Source organism: Schistocerca serialis, chromosome 1, assembly GCF_023864345.2.
Source record: "Schistocerca serialis cubense isolate TAMUIC-IGC-003099 chromosome 1, iqSchSeri2.2, whole genome shotgun sequence".
Classification (NCBI taxonomy): Eukaryota; Metazoa; Arthropoda; class Insecta; order Orthoptera; family Acrididae; genus Schistocerca; species Schistocerca serialis.
The window spans coordinates 114,063,315-114,084,716 of NC_064638.1; the positions used below are offsets into that span (position 1 = coordinate 114,063,315).

Genomic DNA, 21,402 nt, shown 5'->3' on the forward strand with positions numbered 1-21,402 from the left:
CCATGCCCTCAGTCACAGGAAACACCAGAGGTGCCATGGAGAGCAAGTTGTACTCATGTGGGTGCAGGATCAGCAAAGTTTGGCATTCCATGTCCAATTGAGTAACCGACAGTGCTGTAGTCGATAGGTGCGGATGGAATTGCTTGGTATGATTGTGCTCTGAACCTCTGAGTGTCAGCTGTCATCAGGCATTGTCTGTGAGTGGTAATCACTGTAGCTGGTAGCCACAAGGCCTGTGCTCTGTATGGGTGTGCCCTCACTGTTGTGCCTGCAGGTAGCACACCAGGTGTGTCAGGTCTCCTCCGCTGGCCTGTGGTTGCAGACAGAGGTGATCCTATACGTGCTCAGGAACATTGTGAGTGCAGTTTTGGTGGTGGTGGTGGTGGTGGTGGCGGCGGCGGCGGCGGCGGCGGCGGCGGCGGCGGTGTCCACCACTTTCAATATTTTCTGATAAAATGTCCGCACCATACAGTCTCCTTCATCACTGCAGGATGGGTGAAGTGGTGGACTAAACAGGTATTTGATGCCATCTGAGATGCAGAATTGTTTTAAACCTCTCACAGTGAATTAGGGCCATTGTTCAATATGATGCTTCAGGGAACCCTTTGATGCCTAGAGTATGGACAAGTGCATTAAGTGTGGCATCAGTAGTGGTGGATGGCATGCTGCCCACATGGGGGTACTTAGAATGAGCATCCATGGCATGAGCCACAAAAAGCCCATACAGGGGACAACAAAGTCCAGATGACTGTGGTCAGAGGGGTGAGTAGGCCAGTGTGTGATGCTGCATGTAAGCAAAACAGCTGTGCACCATGACCTCCACATCTTTGTGAGAACGCCAGTGAGTGACAAATGATGGGAGAGACGAGCCCAGGCCTGGAGCTCTGGATTGGCATTCTTTGAAAAATAAGTGGCCCATCCGTGGAGCACAAAGTGTGATGCGGCTTAAGATAGGGTCGCAGCACATTATCTTTGGCGATTTGAGCAGGTGTGATGGGAAACCCATTCAAGGTGTGCCACCATTCCATGTGAATGTGGGACATGAGATTTCCTGTTGGGCCCACGGGACCCGCAGGAAGATGAGAGAGAGCATGAGCATTCGCATGTTGTGCCACTGTATAATTGTAGAAGCTGATAAAAAATGCCTAATGCTGGAGCCATTTTGCAGTCCACTCTGGAAACCAGGTGTGGCCCAAAGATTGCTGCCAGCAGTTTGTGGTCTGTAATGAGTGTAAACTTGGTCCCAAAACGGTAAATACAAAACTTTGCAATGGCAAAGATAATCACCAAAGCTTCTTTTTGGGCTGCGCATAGTTCTTTTTAGCAAGTGTCAGCATCTGTTACCCACAGGCAATCAGTTGCTCTGTACGATCATCACTCCTGTGCACCAGTGTGACAGCATTGCCATGGGGAGAAACATAAGTGGCCAGATCCAGAGGATGTGATGTGGAGAAGAGTCTAAGGCAGGGCTCCGAGCACGGCAGATGCTTTGGTTGCATGAAAGCACACTCGCAGGCTGCAGTCCACTTGTACTAAATGCCTATCTTCCACAATTGGTTTAGTGGGTGCATAATATGGGCTGCTTGTGGGAGGCACTTCGAATAATACTTCACCTTTCCAAAAGAAAGCCTGCAGCTGCTGTAAGCTTTGGGGGTGTGGAAGAGAAGTAATAGCTGCAACATTGTGGTCAGGGGATGGATCCTTTCTTTATTGAGCAAGTGTCTGATGTACTTCACTAGCTCCTCAGCAAATTCGAATGTTTGTGACACTCGAGCCCTGCCTCACAGAAGGTAGTAAAGAGGGTGAGAAGGTTGTGCAGGTGGTTTGATGCGTGTCCATGACAATTAATTATTCATTGAGGTAGTTAAAGCAAATGGAAACAGACATGGTTAACTGTTCCAGGTATCTCTGGAAAATTACTTAAGTAGAAGGGATCCCAGAAGGCACATGCTTGTATTTGTATAAGCTGAAAGGAGTGTTGATAACCGTAATGCTTTGCAACTCGTCATCCAGCAGGCTATGCAAATACAAATCAACCAAAATCATCCAGCAGGCTATGCAAATACAAATCAACCAAATCTTAGAAAAATATTCACCCTGACCTACTGTTGTTGCTGTTGCTGTTCCATTAGTTACACGAGCTTGGCATACATGAGACATTGCTAATATTTTACTTCATCACCAGTTGTAGTAGCTGGAATCTGACAAGATGGGGATTGACTTGAGAACCAGCAGAAACCGGCCGACCAATCGAGGGCATCTACAGTGAGTCGCCAATAGTAAACAGGAAGACACAACGAGAGAGGGGGACATAATGGAGACATCGATGTGGAATAACAGGGCCAGCAAGTAAACCAAGATCAGAAACTTAAGATGATGTGTAGGAAGATCAGTACAAGAGTACAGTGAAATCATCAGTGACTATAGAGCTGTAGGCTTTAAAGTGTGGCCATGGGTGCTGACAGGCTGGCAAGGTGTGCGTTTCGCCATTTGAGCACTTGCACTGGCAACACCAGTGCCCGCAGATGTACCAGCAGTGTCATAAGAGTTCCATACCTTCCATCGGGCTGGGCTGTATTACTAGAAATATGAGAATTCTTTGTGATGACTTAATAAACACTGTTTTTTCCTTTAGAAATCACTTTATCCACATTAGGAAATAATGCTCTAATTTCTTCACATTGTGTAAACCATGTGCAATGCATGTAACATAGATCATTTTAGGATAATTAACAACAATACATGCCACTGCCTTCTTTATGTATGCTGCATCATATGTTATTAACAGTGAAATGTTGTCAAACTTCACACCACCTGGGCACAAAATTTGCATTGCTTCATTAAATAATCTTGCATCCATCACGATTCACAGTAGTCGTTTCTGGCTTGTTAGCAGAATACATTCCTTCGAAATCACTTCATTTTTAAATACTCCAGCAATGACATTCCCAGCTTTCCTGCCAGTAGAGTGTGAAGTGTCATCTAATGTCACCCAGATTTTCTCGTTTTTCATACGCAGAATGAATTTGTTGTTTAGTTCATTGGTAATACTTTGTAAGATCCGTTTTTCTCAGCACTGGCTCTTCAGGAGTGTCAAGATTTGAATATTTGAAGAGAAATTCCCTTAACACTTATTATTTGCCTTAGAACAAGGTATGTTGGCTGACACAAATACTGTACTTAAATCTTCACAATATTTGCCTTAGAACAAGGTATGTTGGCTGACACAAATACTGTACTTAAATCTTCACAATAAACTGATTTCACTTTCACTTTGGAATTGCATCACTAATTAGAGGTTTTGTCATCAGGTGGAAAACTGCAGCACTATATTTCTTGCCCTCCAGGTGTTGTGTAACTTGCGATGGCTGTTCAGCCTTTAATGCTTTCCTACATGGTTGGCAGAACAGGATGGTTCCATTTGATATTATCCTTAAATCCTGCAACATACTGTTACTGAGAGCAACTTGTTGCTTTCACATTAGGCACTATAGCATTGCTTTGCACTTCACAGCACTGGAAATGAACTACATCTGAGTGAGTTGGGGAGGAAGGTGAGACACATGTTGCAATAAGGTTATGGGCAAGGAAACCTCAGGCCTCTATGGAGAACAAGAGTGATCAGATGATACACACACAGCTGCAGGCTGAAATACAGGGCAATAGTTGCATAGGTATTTAAGATTAAAGAGCTCGCAGATTATCCTCATTTCAGTAACACAAAACAGAACTTGAAATAAACGGGAAAATGTAGCATATTGATTGAAAAAGTAAGTATTGTGTGCTAATAACTGAGAAACAGGAATTTATTTAATGATAGAAAAATGTTTAAAATATGTATTTGCATAAAAAAATTATTTACTAAAAATGGGAACACTTTTAAGGAATATTTGAAAAATGTTCTGTATTTGTTGAACGTGTGCCTTATCAAGATAAGCAGCACATGAAGATGATGTTGAACAAATGTGATGTGAATGTAAAATGTTGCAAGCATGAATTTTGTTGTGACTTGGCAAGACTGCCAAGTCACTATGAGGTGAAGCCGAAAGGCACGCGTTAAGCTCACGCAGGCTGGCGTGAGGTCTGGAAAATGACAAGGTCTTTATAGTAGCAAAAATAGTACGCAGCTTCTGGAATACTTAACTTTAATCCATAATTGGTGAACATCGGTCTGACAGTACATGTATCACAAGATAAATAGCAAATGATTATGGCGCCTTGCTAGGTCGAAGCAAGCAAGGAGGAAGCAAGTTATGCCCTCCAACTCCCAGCACATGGGCTACCAAGCGGTGAGGGGAAACAAGCCCTGCTTATGTCAAGCAGTGCTCTCGCTATACTCACACTCGTGCCAGTTTATGCTCCAAGCAGCATTGGCAGTGCAATCTATTGGGCACTGTATGAGCTGTCATCTACTTGCATGTTACACACATATAAAAGTAAAAACTGGGACAGGGCCATGACAGAAGCTTACAAGATTCACAAAATTGAAATTGGTATAGTTTCATGTTGAACACTAGTGCTTGTTGCTACTAATTCTTTCTCATAGACAGTTCAAAATTAAAAACATCTAGTAGTAAAACTCAACATTGTTTCAATAACCACCTAGAGTTATTGAGGACTTTAGTCATGTAGTGAATCACAAGTAGTTCATTTTTTGTTGATTACTTGTAAACGAGGGCCCACCACAGTAAAAGACTACATAGCATGATAATACCTGGGACCCCAACCTACAAAACCACATTTGTAAATTCAAAAGGTCTCCTTGTAAGGCAGACAGTACCAGGAATTTTTACAATTAATAGCAGTGATTTTGCACATTCAAACATAATTACCAATTTAAAGTAATTCTGACAAATGGTAAGGCAGTTCCAAATAACTGATGATCTGAAAATTTTGAACTGAAATTTAGATCATTTTGCCAGGAGTTTCTGGTGATTTACCAGGATTAGCTTTACAAAACTTCTGAATTCTTCTCACATCTGGGAAACTGACTTCCGTTCCCATCACTGTTTGTTTCATTGGCTCAGAGGGAGGGTGGAGCAACTCTTTATTTTGCTGTTTCAGTGACACTACTAATTATTTTTCCTGCTGTACTCCATAAATCACTATTGCTTACCCTCGCTGTGGAGTGGAACATGTATCAAGTGCTGCTCTTGATGGGCTGGGAACTACTTCACTGCTCATCAATAGATGTATCAACGTGTGGCACAACATAACACGGCACAAGAATCATCACAGTGGCTACATTGAAGTTGACAGTGGTCAGGCAAGAAACATGAGTGGGCCAAAGTCGACTGATTTCTGCCCATTTAGAACAAGGGGCCCTTGTTTTTCTACGTGTGAACAGCCTACAGATTCTGTGTCATTCCTACCAGTAGATATGGGCCTTACCACCCCCCCCCCCCTCCCCACTCTTCCAGCAATAACTTAATGGAAGGTGAAAATAAAGCTTTCAGGGATTTAAATTCTGATAAAGACATTGTTATTCTTCCAGCATATAAGAGTAATGCTATAGTAGTAATGAGGAAAGAACACTGCCACGATAAAATTCAGGTATTGTTAGAACCAGGAAGACACAGAACCTAAGGCGTATCCCATGGCTTGTGTATTTAGGGTAACTAACTAGCTAATAAAAGCCTCTGTAGTTCCTCCCATTGACAAGAAGTTTCTCATCAAATCGGTCACATTGCCACCAACACTGTATGATAGTATTGTGAAAAGGCTAGGTTACTATTCACCATAGGGTGGAGATGTTGAGTCACAGACAGACACAACAAAAAGACTGCTAAACGTGTAAGCTTTCAAAGGCCATCTTCAAGTAGATAGCATGCGTGCACGCGCGCCCACAACCGCGCACGCACTCCCCCCCCCCCCCCCTCCCACCCGCACACACACACACCGCCTCTGACTGCCGAGGCCAGACTGTGAGCAGCTGTGGGTGATGGGGGTAGTTGTGGGAGATTACAGTGACGTGGTGTGGAGAGGGTGGGCATCTAGGTGCAGTGGCAGGTTAGATGCTGGGTGGTGGAGGAGTGGAAAAGCACCTAGCTGCCCTATCCTCTCCCCACCATGTTCCTGCATGCTCCCACAAGCAGCACTTTACCACCACCCTCTGCTACCTTTGCTATCCCTCCCCACCCCAGCCTCCTCCTTACCCCCATCATCCAGATTGCTTCTGGCATCTTGTGCAGTTGCTTGCAGTGTGGTTTTGATGGACAGACACATTGGTCATCTCCCTCCCCCCCCCTCTCTCTCCCCCTCTCCCTCCCCCTCTCCCCCCCTCTCCCCCCTCTCCCCCTCCCCCTCTCCCCCCTCTCTCCCCCTCTCTCCCTCCCCCTCTCCCCCTCTCTCCCCCCCTCTCTCTCTCTCACCCCTCCCCCCTCTCTCTCCCTCTCCCCCTCCCCCTCTCTCTCCCTCTCCCCCCTCCCCCCCTCTCTCCCTCTCCCCCTCCCCCCCTCTCTCTCCCTCTCCCTCCTCCCCCCCCACTCTCTCTCTCTCTCTCTCTCTCTCTCTCTCTCTCTCTCTCTCTCTCTCTCTCCCCCCCCTCTCCCCCCCTCCCCTCTCTCTCCCTCCCCCTCTCTCCCCCCCTCTCCCTCCCCCCTCTCTCTCCCTCCCTCCCTCTCTCCCTCCCTCCCTCCCTCTCCCCCCTCCCTCTCCCCCTCCCTCTCCCCCCTCCCTCTCCCCCCTCCCTCTCCCCCCTCCCTCTCCCCCCTCCCTCTCCCCCTCCCTCTCCCCCTCCCTCTCCCCCCTCCCTCTCCCCCCTCCCTCTCCCCCCTCCCTCTCCCCCCTCCCCCTCTCCACACCCCCCCTCTGTGTGTGTGTGTGTGTGTGTGTGTGTGTGTGTGTGTGTGTGTGTGTCTTCAGAAGAAGGCCTTATGACTGAAAACTTATTTGTTTAGCAGTCTTTTTATTGTGCCTGTCTGCAGCTCAACATCTTCACTATATGGTGAGTAGCAGTCTATCCTTTTCATAACATTGTCATTATTCCATCCTGGATTTTCTGTTGTTTGATTTCACTAACACTGTATAATTTACCAAAACTTCACAAACCAGTTGTCCTATCAAGAACTACTGTTAGTATGCCCAACTCGTGGAACTATCAAACACTTGACAACTCTCCTATACCCATTTACAGGGGAAACTGCCCAATATATTAAACGTTCTGCTCGCTGTATCAAGAAATAAAAACCCTCATGTTGAGTCCAAGAAATATAGCAAATTTCTGTCTGGGAAAACTTGTAGAAGCAGCCCTTCATCGGGCCATAAAGAAGCCCACTCATTAGTTTTCATATGTTGATGATGGTTTCATTGTATGTCCTCATGGAGGAAAATAACTCTCAGAATGATATTACTTGTAACATGAAGTTCACTATGTAACTCTGGGTACTCAGAGGCATATCAGGCCAAGAAGACCAGCCATTTTTGCCATTATTTAAAGTATTACTGGCACAAATGAATTAATATATCTTGGAGAGTAATACATATTAAAAGAAGACCAAACTTAAAGATTTATTTTTCATATTTAGTTTGGATCTTTAATGGATTGCAAATTTTAAAATGATGATGACAGAAAGTGTAACTATTCTTAAAAAAAAAGAGGGGTGAGGTGAATTGTTGAGCAATGTCTTGTTCCTGAGCTTCAAAAATTTCTTGCTTGCTCAACAGATGAGACATATTTGCAGGAGAATTACAGCAAACTATGAAACATAATGAGTACATGCATGAAATTGTGTCAATGTGATTACATATTGGCTCAGCCATTTGCTGCAGCAGCTTTTACATTTGCTAATGTTTTTTAAAATAATCCTGGAAATTGACAGCTGAAGGCAACACCTGTCAAAGGACAGATAGTGAGATATCTGTAAATGTTATCATATGAAAGAGTACAGCTTTTGCGAGAGAGAGAGGTTGGCTCATGTTGAGAAAATCGCAGTCCAAGCTATAATCTGGCATGGCCGTTCGAACACAGCATTGTCGCATCAGCTATGCTCTGGTAAGGTCTCCAAAATATTAATAAAACTGACAGATCCTTAGGGCACAAAAGTTAGAGAAAACTCACACATATGCATACACAGGAATAGCCTGATCATTTTAAGAATTACTTTTAGTCAAAATGACTACTATGGCTGAGATAAACAGGGCGCTACATCCTAAAATATGTGGAAAACAGCCAGCTAAAGAGAAAGTTTTCATCCAATTCACAATAAACAGTCACTCATTGCATCAGAGAGTGCTAAAAAGGCACAGTATGAAAACACTGTTTAAACCGACAAGAGAAATGTGTGAATATTTGATTATTGTGAATGGCCTATGTTCATCACTTGACTTGACATGGCAGGAGTATAAAAATTCCTTGCACATGTAGTCTGTTGCACGTAGAAATCAATGAAAGAAGCAATATAAAATTTGTCTAAATCACACACTTATAAAATGATATGACTGATTTTGATTTCTCAAGCACTCATCTTCAGGTTATTAAATATTGTTACTGTAACTCATTACATGCAGTAAATCATGTATTGAGTCATGATCTGAAGATGATTACTTCAGCAATCGAAACTTGTCATATTTGATAAATCAATGATCTATAAATTTTGTTTTGGAAATTAAAGACTGTGGAAGCATCAACATTCAGCTTAAAGAACACAAGGACAATTCTTGTCTGTGCTAAATGGATAAATTGGCAGCAGTTGCACATTAATTGAAGCCAGAGAATCACAAAATTCAATTCTCTAATACTGCAGTTTTATCAGGTCCAACAATTACTACACTAGAATGCACTGAAAGGCCGTAGGAATTCAAAAACACACAACCAGTTTCAACAGAAAAGAAGAAAAACTGAAAGAAGACGAGTTGTCTAACTTAGTGCTAAATAAAGCAAACAGCACCAACTCTTCTCCAGTAGAAGTTCTGTAACACACTCCAGAGGGATTTCACAGTATATGGTGGTCAGATGATATTGCAACCCAATGCATGTACATTAGCATCTACATACATAATCTGCAAGCCACCATGCGTTGCTTTGTGGATAGTACGTTGTACTATTGCTAGTCATTTCCTTTCCTGTTCCTCTCACAAATAGAGGGAAAAACAACTGTCTGTGTGTTTCCATGCAATTCCTGTTTCTCTTATTTTGTCTTTTCAGTCATTAACACGAGATCTGTGTTGGTGGCAGTAGGATCATTCTACAGTCTGTCGCAAGTGGTGGTGATCGAAATTTTCTCAGTTACGTTGTGCAAGGAGAATGCCTTCTTCTGACCAGAATTCCCATTTCCCTTCACTAAGCATTTCCAGCATGATCACTTGTTGATCAAACCTACCAGTAACAAATCTAGCAGTCTAGCTACTGGTGGATGACTTATCAGCAGTGATGAGAATTTCCTTGCCCAGTATGCTGAAGAAAGGGAATACCCACCAAACCTAGTCCACAAACAGATTCCCCATACTTTATTCTCATACACCCCCAATACTCCTAACACCTCCCAAGAATCAGCTACAAAGGAGTACTCCCCTTGTCACCCAATATCACCCTGGAATGGAACAACTGATATATATTCCTCATGAGGGTTCTGATTATCTCTCATCCTGCCCCAAAAAGATGGATAGCCCACCCTCCCAGAGGGGTGTTCCATTGCACACTCAAACTACATACCACCCTAGTCCATCCCTATGCCACTCTCCCCCCAATACCTTGCCACAGGGATCATATCCCTGAGGCAGAACAAGGCACAAGATGTGCCCAATCCACCCATGCAGCACCACCTACTCCAATCCTGTTACAGAACTATCCTAGCCCATCAGAGGCCTGGCCACCTGAAAAAGTAGTCATGTCGTATACCAACTCTGCTGTAAACAATGTACAGCTTCTTATGATGCTATGACTATCAACCAAATGTCAATCAGAATGAATGGCACCACCAAGCTGTTGCCAAGAACAAAGCCAACCACCCAGTGGCACAACACACAGCTGAACACATCATGCTCAATTTCAATGGCCGCTTCACAACCTGGGCAATCTACATCCTTCCCTCCACCACCAGCTTCTCTGAACAACGCAAATGGGAGTTATCCTTACAACACATCATTTCACGTAATTCACTGTCTCTGCAACCTCCACATGACAGTTTCCCCTTCCTCCACCCTGTCACCCCCTTCCAGTTCACGTCCCCATGCCACCATCAGTGTGCACTGCTCCCCAATGGCCCCTACGATTGTGATTTAATGTGCTGAACCTGTATGCTTACCACTCCTCCCTCCCACATTCCTATCTGGAGAATGTAACTTCAAACATTTTATCCCAAACTTCCAACCACTATACTTAGGATAGACTACCTCAACAGTGAAGTCACTGTTTGTACATGAATGGTACATAGTGTTACAGTAGGATTTGCACACTCTCTCATGAGTGCTCTATGTGCTAATGCAGAGCCACAAATTTCTGACTGTCCTGGTGTGCAGTGGCATAATATTGCCTTCCTTAGCTTTTGTAAGTGAAGGAGGCTACATGGACTCTATAGCTTTAAGTGCCCTTGGAGAGCAGAACAGATGAAGCTTTACATGGTTCAGTAAACTGTTTACAATTTAAATGACAGGAAGTATGTTGAGAACAGAGGGGAGGGGGTGTTTTCCATTAATACTGCCCATGATATTAAAGCATCTCTGAGTGGACTATGTAAAACTGCAATAAGATTGCAGTATACATTACAATTATAAAAAAAATCAGTACTGGTTCAAGATGTGGACAGTAAGTAACTCAACTGCAATATATACTGATGAGCCAAAACATTATGACCACCTGCTTAATAGCTTGTTTGTCCATCTTTGGAACAAAATATCAGTTATCCAATAGTTTGTTGGTAGGCTTGTGGAGGGACATGGCATCAGATGTCTGTGCACACAATTTTGTAAATAACAGACCGCTGATTTTCGTACGCGTTGACGGCATCCGATAGCAAGTCAGATGGGTTCCATAGGATTTACATCAGGCGAATTTGCTTTTGGAGACATCAATGTGAGTTCACTATAATGCTCTTCAAACCAATGTAGCACAGTTCTGACTCCAAGAATGTCTCCCATAGGATAATACTGTTCACATCAGCCTGCATCAATGTTGCACTAAACGTTTCGGGCCGCCATTCACCTCAATGACAACATTTGTGGAGACGACCATCAACCTAGTGTAGCAAAATTATGATTCACCTGAAGAGCAGACGTGTTTTCATTGGTTGATGGTCAAATTCCGATGGTCCCGTGTCCACTGCAATCGTAATTGACAATGTTGTTGGGTCAACATGTGAATACACAGGATGGTCTGCTGTTCAACAATACACAATGAACGGTGTGCTCCAGAACACTTTTGCGTGCACCAGCACCGTGCTCTTTCAGCAAAGATGCCACATATCACCATCTATCCTACTCTACAGAGCAGACAAGCCTCTAAACCCCAAGTTCTGTGAAGAGTCGTGGATGTCCAACTATTTAGCATCTAGATGTAGTTTCATTGTCCTACCTCTTTCCTTAGATGCTCATGGCAGTAGCGCATAAACATCTGACCAGCTTCGCCATTTTTGAGATACTCGTTCACAGCCTCTGTGTAATAATAATCTGCCCTATGTCAAAGTTACTTATCTTGGTGGATTTCTCCATCTGAAAGCCCATATCTTCATTAGGGTTATCCCCTGCCCCTGTCTGTTCCATTACGTACATTTGTTACCATGTCATGTGACCGCAATGCCACCAGTGGTCATAATGTTTTAGCTTATCAGTGCAGAAACATCTACACACACACACACACACACACACACACACACACACACACACACACACACACACACAGAGAGAGAGAGAGAGAGAGAGAGAGAGAGAGAGAGAGAGAGAGAGAGAGAGAAGTCATTGCGTGCTGAGGACACAGCAAATGTTTTAATTAACATTTAGATAAAACAACCACAGACTGTCCACAATCTGATTACCAGTTTCGTGAAGTGTTTGACTGTGGCACTGAGCAGTGATTTTAACCCATAATTTGTGACCACTGGGGTCAATGATTATCTGATGATGTTAACATCTGATGATACTGGTAATAGTGAATCAAACTGTGTGTGATGTGTGGCTGTTTCATGTGAATATTAAAAATAAAAGCACTGACTTCTAGCTTTCTGTACAGTTGGAAATTTTGTCAGGATGAAAGGTAAGTCATGAAATAAAAAATAAAAAAGTAAATTAGCAAACAAACAGGAAAGGATGGCATACTTGTCCTAAAAAGGATGGTAAAACTAGTCTAAATTTTGAACTTCAGCCGCGTCAGATTAACTGTTTGGAGTGGATTTTCCATCCATTTAGTACTGATACATCTGGGCTTTCTTGTTTTTGTTCCCCCCCCCCCCCCCCCCCACACACACACACACAGACTATTTGTAAACTAAATCTAGAACTCATACAGTTTTTTTTGTATCAGTAGCTGCTAAGTAAGAGGCCTCTCTCAGAAATAGTGTCTTTTGTAAATGGATATTTAGTAAAAAGGAAAGGGCCAGATTCTCGTTCTGAACATATTCAATGTATTTTCCATTATTTAATAAACTGTTACAGAATATTAAATTTTACAAAATTTTATTTAAGAATTATAAAAAATACAATCTATTCAGTAACAAGACAAATTACAAATACCTTTCATAAAAATCAAGATATTTCAGAATACCACAGAATTGCATTTGGATTCAGTGAACCCCAGCAATTTTTGCTCTTTATTACACCAGTTCCTCTGTTGTTTATATGACGGTACTGAAGTTCTCTTGCTGGTCAACTGTACCTCAGTTCATAAAGGGTTTCATCCACTACTGAAGACCTTCCGTTGTTGTGTCTTAACTGATTTTCATTATAAGGGCATTAGGCTGTGGTCTAAGGCTTCTTCTGTGCCTTACCTTTTTGTTTTGTTATGCTGCAGACATCCAAACAGAATATGAATACATCATTTTTTGATTTTCAAACTCAAACAAGTGCAGCAAGTTGAACTTTTTATAAACTGTTACATACTTGCTATAAATGTGGACAATTGTGTGTTACTGCAGAGGAGTAGGGAAAGCAATCCTGTAATGTTTGAATACAGCACTGGCAGTCTGCTGCCTGACACAGTCACAGTGATTAAATACCCAGGTATAATGAGGCAAAGCGACATAAAATGGAGTGATTATTTTAGGTTGATTTTAGGGAAGGTGAATGGTAAGTTCATTGGGAGAATTCTAGGAAAGTGTAGCTCATCTGTAAAGGAAACCAAGCACAGAACACTTGCACAACCCATTCTTGGAGGGATTTTATGATATGGAAGTGTTGGCAGCTGTCGAAATGCAGTACTGCACCAAAAACTGTCCTGTTGTTACCAGCACAATTTCTTCCATCCATTTCACTCCTTAGACTCACACTGTATTAATTGATCACTGCTCCATCTTTCTGCAGCAGTTCAGAAAGTATTCCTTTCACTGGTCAAAACCCTGTCCCACACCCTGTTCCTTTAATGCCGTCTAAACCATGAAATCCCCCCCCCCCCTCCATGGCCTAACCATAAGTCTCCTTCTCTGGATCCCATCCTTTCTTTCAGAATGACCTTCACCTGTCAGATTCTGCTAGCCCCTATCCCTTACAAACTTGGTACTGCAGAAACACCTGATGGTACAACCATACCAGAAACACCTCTACAGCTTCCGGAAGACACTACTGCTATGCAGTCCCTAGTAGACATACATCAGCTCCGAAATAGAAATCCTTGCACTCCAACATCTGGAGCAGCATTTCAGATACCACCTCCATAAATTGTCCAACCTGTTGACATCCTACGCTCACCTTGTGGCTCGATTATCCATTAACACCCATCCCACTCACAGTGAACCCTTTTGTAATCCAAAACTGTGCCTAGCTGACCTGTTCAGTTTCTCACATCCTCCAAAATTCCCTTCCAGCATCACACAAAACACAGAACCCAAGCAAATTCAAAATGTAGTTATTAACCTTTCCTCCAAAAACATCAGTTCCATAAAAGTTTTGTCCTACCCTTAGGCCTTCAGCCCTGCACCCAAGTTTAACCATAATGGATCTGTCAAAGACCTACTTTCCTGCTCCCAATGCCTACAGTGGAAACCCTTCTTCGCCACCAATTGCTCTAAGCAAAGCTAGCCTAATCCCAACATTGAACATTCTTTCTCACAGTTCATACAACCATCCATGAGCCTCCAGCCCCTTCCCACCTAACCAGCCCATGGTCACCATCCTTGAATTCCTTACCTTCAGCTTGATCTTATAATTCCTTTCTAAGAACAGTAAGCATTCATCAGAAGAAAAAAAAGGCAAACCCAACATGAAAACAGATCCTGACTTAATTGCCCTCACTGCAGACAAAACCTCCACCATTGTCGTGATGAGTCACAGAAACTACCTGACAAAATGTCTCTGTCAACTGTCTGACTCCTGCATCTACAGGGTCTGCTAGAGTAATTCCATCCCAGAAGTCCAGTATAACGTCCAATCACTACTGAAATTCTTAAGCCCTTTCCTGAACCTCTCCGGTAAGTCCCTACTGACCCATATGACACCTTGTACATCCCTCGACTGCATCCTACTAAGAGTCCACAAATCCAGCAATCCTGGACATCCCACTGTAGCCGGCTACTGTGCTCCCACTGCAAGAATTTCCACTCTTCCAACCAAGTGCCCAAAACCTAGCCTTCCACATCAGAGATACTATCTACATTCTTCACCGACTTTACGATGTCCCCATCTCTTTCCCTCATGGATCCCTACTCATCACTATTGATGCCACCTACCTATACACCAACAGCCCTAATGCCCATCGCCTTGCCATTATCGAGCATTACCTCTCCCAGTATCCTGAAGACTCCAAACTAACCACTTCATTCCGTACACTCCTTACCAACTATATGCTGACCCACAACTACTAACTACTTTTCCTTTGTAGGTATGCAAACTAATCTGCAGGATAACCATGGGCACCAGCATAGTACCTTCCTATGCAAACCTGTTTATGGAACAAATAGGAAATCTCCATAGCCTCCCAAAACTCCCAACTCCTAGTCTGGTTCAGGCTAATCATATCTTAAAGATATGAACTCAGGGCCAAGACACCCTATCCACATTCCTTCACAAGCTCAACACCTTTTCTCACATCCAGTTCACCTGTTCCTCCTCCTACCCGATGCACCATCTACTTTGACATTAACTTCCACCTCTCTGATGGCTTCACCCACACCTCTGTCCATCCCACTCATACAGCCTAGCCACCCATGGATGTGTATGTGCAGTGATGAGAACTGCCTTGCCCAGTATGCTGCAGACCTTTCGAAGGCCTTCACAGACAGGCAATACCCGCCCAAACCTAGTTCACAAATGGATTTCCTGTGCCTTATCTCTCTCACACACACATCCAATCCTCTCATCACCCCTGAGAATCAGATACAAAGGAGTGGCCCCTCATCACTCAGTACCACCCTGGATTGGAACAACTGATACATATTTGTCACCAGGGCTTTGATTATCTCTCACCCTCCTGAAATGAGTGATATTGTACACAAGATACTTCCCGTTCCTCCTAAAGTTATGTTTCATTGTCCACCCAATGCAAACAACATTGTAGTCGCTATGCCACTCCCACTCCCAATCCCTTGCCACGGGGATTGTATGCCTGTGACAGACCAAGGTAAAAGACCTGTCTAATTCGTGCATCCATCACATCGTCCTGTAGTCTGCCACAGGCTTATCCTATCCTATCAAGAGGCCAGGCTATCTGTGAAAGCAACCATGTCATATACCAACTCTGCTGTGAATGATGGACAGCTTTCTATGTCAGTATGACTACCAAGCAGCTGTCCAACAAAAGGAATGACCATCACCAAGCTGTTGCCAAGAACGAAGTTGACCACCTGGTGGCACAACATGTAGTTGAGCACAACATGATCAGTTTCAGTTTCTGCTTTACAGTCTGGGACATCTGGGCCCTTCCCACCTGCACCAGCTGCTCTGAACTACACAGATGGGCATTCTCCTTAAAACACATCCTCCACTCCTGTAATCATCCTGGCCTCAATCTCGGGTAACTCTCTGTCCCCATACGGGTCACCTTTAATCCCAAGTATTTACATTCCTTTTTAAAAGTGTGATGAAACATAGGCAGAATTCTTGTGAAGGATGTGGTTGATTTGTTTCAGTACAGGGCAGTGGTGTGTAGTTGGGGAGGGAAAAGGGGAAGCTCCTTCTTTGTGGCTTGTTGATGAGTGAATGTAGTAGTAGTATTAAATGCAGGAAGGATGTGAATTTAACTTATGCTTGTCTTTAAAGTATGGAGGTGACATTTTGAAAGGAGTGTCATCTCTCAGTGAGAATTTGTGGTGGTGGTGTGGTTCTGCTCAAACAAAGCTCCCTATAAATTACACAACAGTGTTTTGTCTAATTTTTCATAGACAAACAAAGAGTGGAAAATGGACAAATTTGGTATAAAATAGATCAGCATGAGGTCTAGTTTTGTAATAAATGATTTATTTTCTTGAAAATAATCAGGGCAATTAAGGAAAAAAATACTGATTTGATGGAATGGGAAATCAATAAATGGAGTATCATACTGACTAGCTTGAGGTCTGTTTTTGGAAAAAAAAAGTTAACTGATTTAAAGTAATTAAGGTAACTAAGAAAAAAGTAGTGATTTAATAGAAAATTGAAATATTTCATGAGCAGCTGCTGCTAGCTATGTAAATGAAGTGTCAGAAAGATTAACTCTTTGAGGCCTAACTTCTTTGCACATAAGTCAAATGTTTTGTGAAATGATTGGCCAGAAAGAAATATAATAGACTTGAGAAAAAGAAATAAAATAGATTAGAGGAAGAATTTAATGGTGCTCAAAATCACAAACCGCAAATGAGATGCAGCAAAAGTTTCTCTAATCTATTTTATTTCTTATTTTTAGACAAATAATTTCGCAATACATCTGACTGGTATTTATTTATTTATTTTTCAAAATTTATTTTTTTGGCTTGGTTTGGGTAGTGGTTCTTGAGGGACCATCAGAGAAGGATTCCTGTTTGGAAATGTTGCTCCCTTAGAAGGGGAGGACCAAGCGAAATGAAATGGAGTGAGTAAGTTGAAATTGTGTGTGGAAGGGGGGGGGAGGGGGGGGAGGTTGTGGCATGAGTGCATGCAGTATCCAACATATTATTTGTGCAACTATGTCTCATTTCATTCATACTTTTAGTGTATTCTGGCGTATATATTCTGCATGATGATATATTTTTCTTGTTGCAGATATACATACTGCACCAAATAGATGGATTCAGTACTTCACAAGTGCTGAGAATCGGCATGCTTTACCACTGTTTACTTCTCTATTGAACACTGTATGTGCATATGATCCAGTGGGTCTTGGTGTTCCTTACAACCATTTACTTTTCTCTGATTCTATGGAACCTTTAGTAGATACAGCCTTGCAGATATTGATAGTAACTTTAGATCATGATACAACCAGCAGTGCCCCTGAAGGAGAAGAGGTAAAGATCTGACATTCAGTTTATAGCTGTAATTTTTTTTATATAGCCTAAGGGATCACTTTTTAAATGAATGCAATCTGTACATGTAGGTTCCTGTACCAGACAATCTTTTTATAAATTATCTGTCAAGAATCCACAGAGATGAAGATTTTCATTTCGTTCTCCATGGATTTACCAGACTTCTTAACAATCCTCTGGTACAAACATACTTACCCAACTCAACAAAAAAAGTGCAATTTCATCAAGAGCTTCTGGTCTTTTTTTGGAAAATGTGTGACTACAACAAGGTATTGTTACATTCACCTTTTATTTAATCATAAGCTCACGTAATTTATTAATTTGTATTGCATCCTCAGTGTCAGTGAGAATGATATAACAAGAATCTCTCTCTCTTTCTCTCTCTCTCCCCCCCCCCCCCCTTCCCCCCCCTTTCTCTCTTTTCCAGTCCCTCTCCGCTACTTGTGTTAGCAGCAGGAGTAGATTAATGTGCAAAAGTAATTAATATTTTTCTAACAAAAATGGTATTGAGAAAGTGATGAAATATAATATTGTAGTGTGAAATTATGAACCCAAAGAAAAGGAGTTAAGTAGAAGACGCACAAAAAACAATAGAAGAAGAAATAAGGAGCAATCAAATGTGATTGCATTTGGTGTGGGAAATAGGTGAGGGGTATAATTCTAAAGACGAAAAGAGTGTGTCAGGGACAGAGGGAAATACTGATAAATAACATAAGAGTTACTATTGATAAATGAGAAAAAACGGATGAGAGACAATACTTGGACTGATTTCTCAGTTGTCAGCTTTGTACATGCTGTTTTAACTGCTGACTGGAATTAATTATACTACTACTTCGTTTGTTGAGGTGACAGCAAATCAGTATCTTCATATGCATGAATGAAAGCTACTAGTTTCATAAAAATCACTACCATTTTTAATATAACTGACAAAATGTACTGGTTAGTAAGTGTAAAGATGTAAAACAATTTTTGAATAAGCTTTTGTGTACCATGCTCAGTAATCAGTTTTGCACAGTTTTCTTATTGCCTGCTTTTATGGAATAAATACCTCAACAAGCTTCCTTAAGAAAGAAACTTTTTGTATTGTAAGTATTGAAAATATATTAAAATTTTTGGTATTCATTCAGTACACAAAAGCATGTTACATAATGGCTGAAGATTAAATGTGTGGTTTAAGTAGGTTTTCAACTCATTGATTCCACTTTATTCCTTATGATTCAAAAGGATATAAGGTGTGTTACAAGGGCAAGGTAAAAAGTTCTTGCCCTGACACAGACGCGTTACTGACATTAATGAAACTTTTTTTGTTTTGTTGGTAAAAGGTGCTGAATAAAGTAAATTGAATGTGCATTTGCTCTGTGTAGTAGTTATGTTTGTGCAGCTTTTTAAAGTGGTCATGTTGCATGTGTTTTGGTCTAATTGGTAAACTTGAATTGTTTTGTTTTCGTCAGTTAACATAAATTCATCCAATACTGGTCAAGATTTGACATCTTCATTTACAACAGTTAAGAAAACAAGAGCTTAATTCAAATAAAAGTGTATGTGTCTTGAAGGTGATATAACAAAGATGCTGTAACATTGTATGAATGCCTAGTTTTGCAGCCATATATACTGATAAATTTTTCTTGAGCTATCAGTGGTATCCATGGTTGGTGACTCACCAGTTAACAGTTGTCAAGGATCACTTGTCTTAAAGCCCATGGACATGCAACCACTGATGTAAGTGGACATTTGAGAAAATTTCCTCATCTTTTAGCACTGCATACTGAAGGATTTGAAGTAAGAATTGTTGAAATAGCCATCCTGTTGACCACACGTGGGACCCTTTGACTTTTACTTATTCCCACATTCCGAGAAACTTGTGTCTTAAAAGCATTTTGTGTGTATCAAAGTGGTTATGGTTGACATGTGTAGATATTTTGGTGACCTTTCAGAGTTGCAATCGAGATATGAAATCTTGCTCAATTTACTGTAAACCAGTTGCACAATTCTTCAGTTGGTTTCATGATAGTCGTAGGATTCTCGTTCCAACTTTTGATAGTCTGTTGCAAATGTAATTTTCTCAAGTTTTGTCATCAGTCATCAAATGCAGCTTCTGTTTCAGTCATTGTACATTTCAGATCACATCATCATCATCATCATCATCATCATCATCGTCAACGTCATCATCATAACAACTTAAAATTTCCATAGAAAGAAATTTAAAAATGAGTTTTCTTGATTGAGCATACAAAAATATCTATCTATGGAATAATCTCCCTGATGTATATATTTCAAACATTCAGGGCATTGACATAGCAGCAGGTGTTCTGGCAATGAATCTGTATTGCATAAAGCATTTTATCCTAAAGGGAAACCTGATTCCTATTCACTTGATGGACATGGTTATTAAACTTAAATTATTTATCGTAATACCTGAAATTTTTGAGTGTGGCTCCTTAAAAATCCCATGCTGTACTGTGTAAAGTATCTTAAAGGTAACTTACCTGATAACAATATTATCTAAAGGAAAGTTGCTGCTCACCATGTAGCAGAGATGCTGAGTCGCAGATAGGCACAACAAAAAGACTGTCACAAATAGAGCTTTTTACATTTCATCCTGGATTTTCCACTGATCTGATAAGTTTATTAATGAATGGTATGACTCTTATCTTCTGTTAGATAATTAGATGTAAATTATATTTTATGGATTTGCTCTCATCTGTTTAATTTAAATTGGAAACCCAAGAAAAACGTTTTGTATCAGCAATATTTATTTATGTCTTATGAATTTAATTTTAAATAACATAATTTACTTTCAGAAATTCCTATACTATGTTTTGAAGAGCAGTGATGTTCTTGAAATTTTGGTGCCAATTCTCTATCATCTCAATGATTCAAGGGCTGATCAATGTAAGCAGGCATCATCTTGCTTCATTTCTATAGCATTCCAGTATTATGAACACAGTTTCAGATATTTCCTAATCACAACTGTTCTGATTTTTCTCCTTAGCTCGTGTGGGCCTGATGCACATTGGAGTATTTATATTGCTCCTGCTCAGTGGAGAGAGAAATTTTGGTGTCCGTCTAAACAAACCTTACACTGCCACAATACCAATGGATATACCTGTGTTTACTGGTAAATTAATTATCTGATGTGAATTTGGCGTATTTATTTTAACTATCTATGTAGATACTGATGTCTTTTTTTCCCTTTTTCAGGAACACATGCAGATCTCTTAATCATTGTTTTTCACAAGATTATTACTACTGGACATCAGCGTTTGCAGCCTTTATTTGACTGTCTTCTGACGATCCTTGTTAATGGTACTGAACCTTTCTTGAAAAGAATTCGTAATTATTGAAGGAAATTTTAATTTCATTTTTGTAATTTTGAAAATATTCTTATGTTTCAGTGTCACCATATTTGAAAACCCTTTCTATGGTTGCAAGCACAAAACTGTTACATTTGTTGGAAGCATTTAGTACTCCATGGTTCCTATTTTCATCTCCAACAAATCACCATTTAGTTTTCTTTTTACTTGAAATCTTTAATAACATCATACAGTACCAGTTCGATGGTAAGTTTTGTTACAAGTTCCATAATATAGTGTGGCTATATTGATTTGAATCTGAATTCCTGTTGTTTATATGGTGACAAACTGCTCAAAATGATTCCATATCTTTACTGGGTTACATGCTAAACAAGTATTAACAGTGTAACTATGGAAACAGTTGCTCTAGTTTTCTTAACAATGTATCTCTAACTGCTGATGCTACGACCTTATGAGCAAGAGATTGGTTTCAGTAATGCTGAAGGGAACTTCTTAAGCAGAAGTCGTTGGAATAACATACAATTTACTGATTT

The 21,402-nt window shown here is 41.2% G+C and overlaps 1 protein-coding gene across 2 annotated transcripts in view; it reads left to right on the forward strand.

Annotated features, from left to right (window-relative positions):
* Window positions 1-21,402, forward strand: part of LOC126463103 (protein HID1) — a 100,807-nt gene that overhangs the window by 34,249 nt on the left and 45,156 nt on the right. For both annotated transcript variants that reach the window (XM_050096126.1, XM_050096127.1), the window contains exons 6-11: window positions 17,296-17,537; window positions 17,627-17,824; window positions 20,357-20,447; window positions 20,548-20,673; window positions 20,757-20,861; window positions 20,951-21,115. In XM_050096126.1, the coding sequence (XP_049952083.1) occupies window positions 17,296-17,537; window positions 17,627-17,824; window positions 20,357-20,447; window positions 20,548-20,673; window positions 20,757-20,861; window positions 20,951-21,115 (927 nt within the window). The remainder of the gene's footprint in view (window positions 1-17,295; window positions 17,538-17,626; window positions 17,825-20,356; window positions 20,448-20,547; window positions 20,674-20,756; window positions 20,862-20,950; window positions 21,116-21,402) is intronic.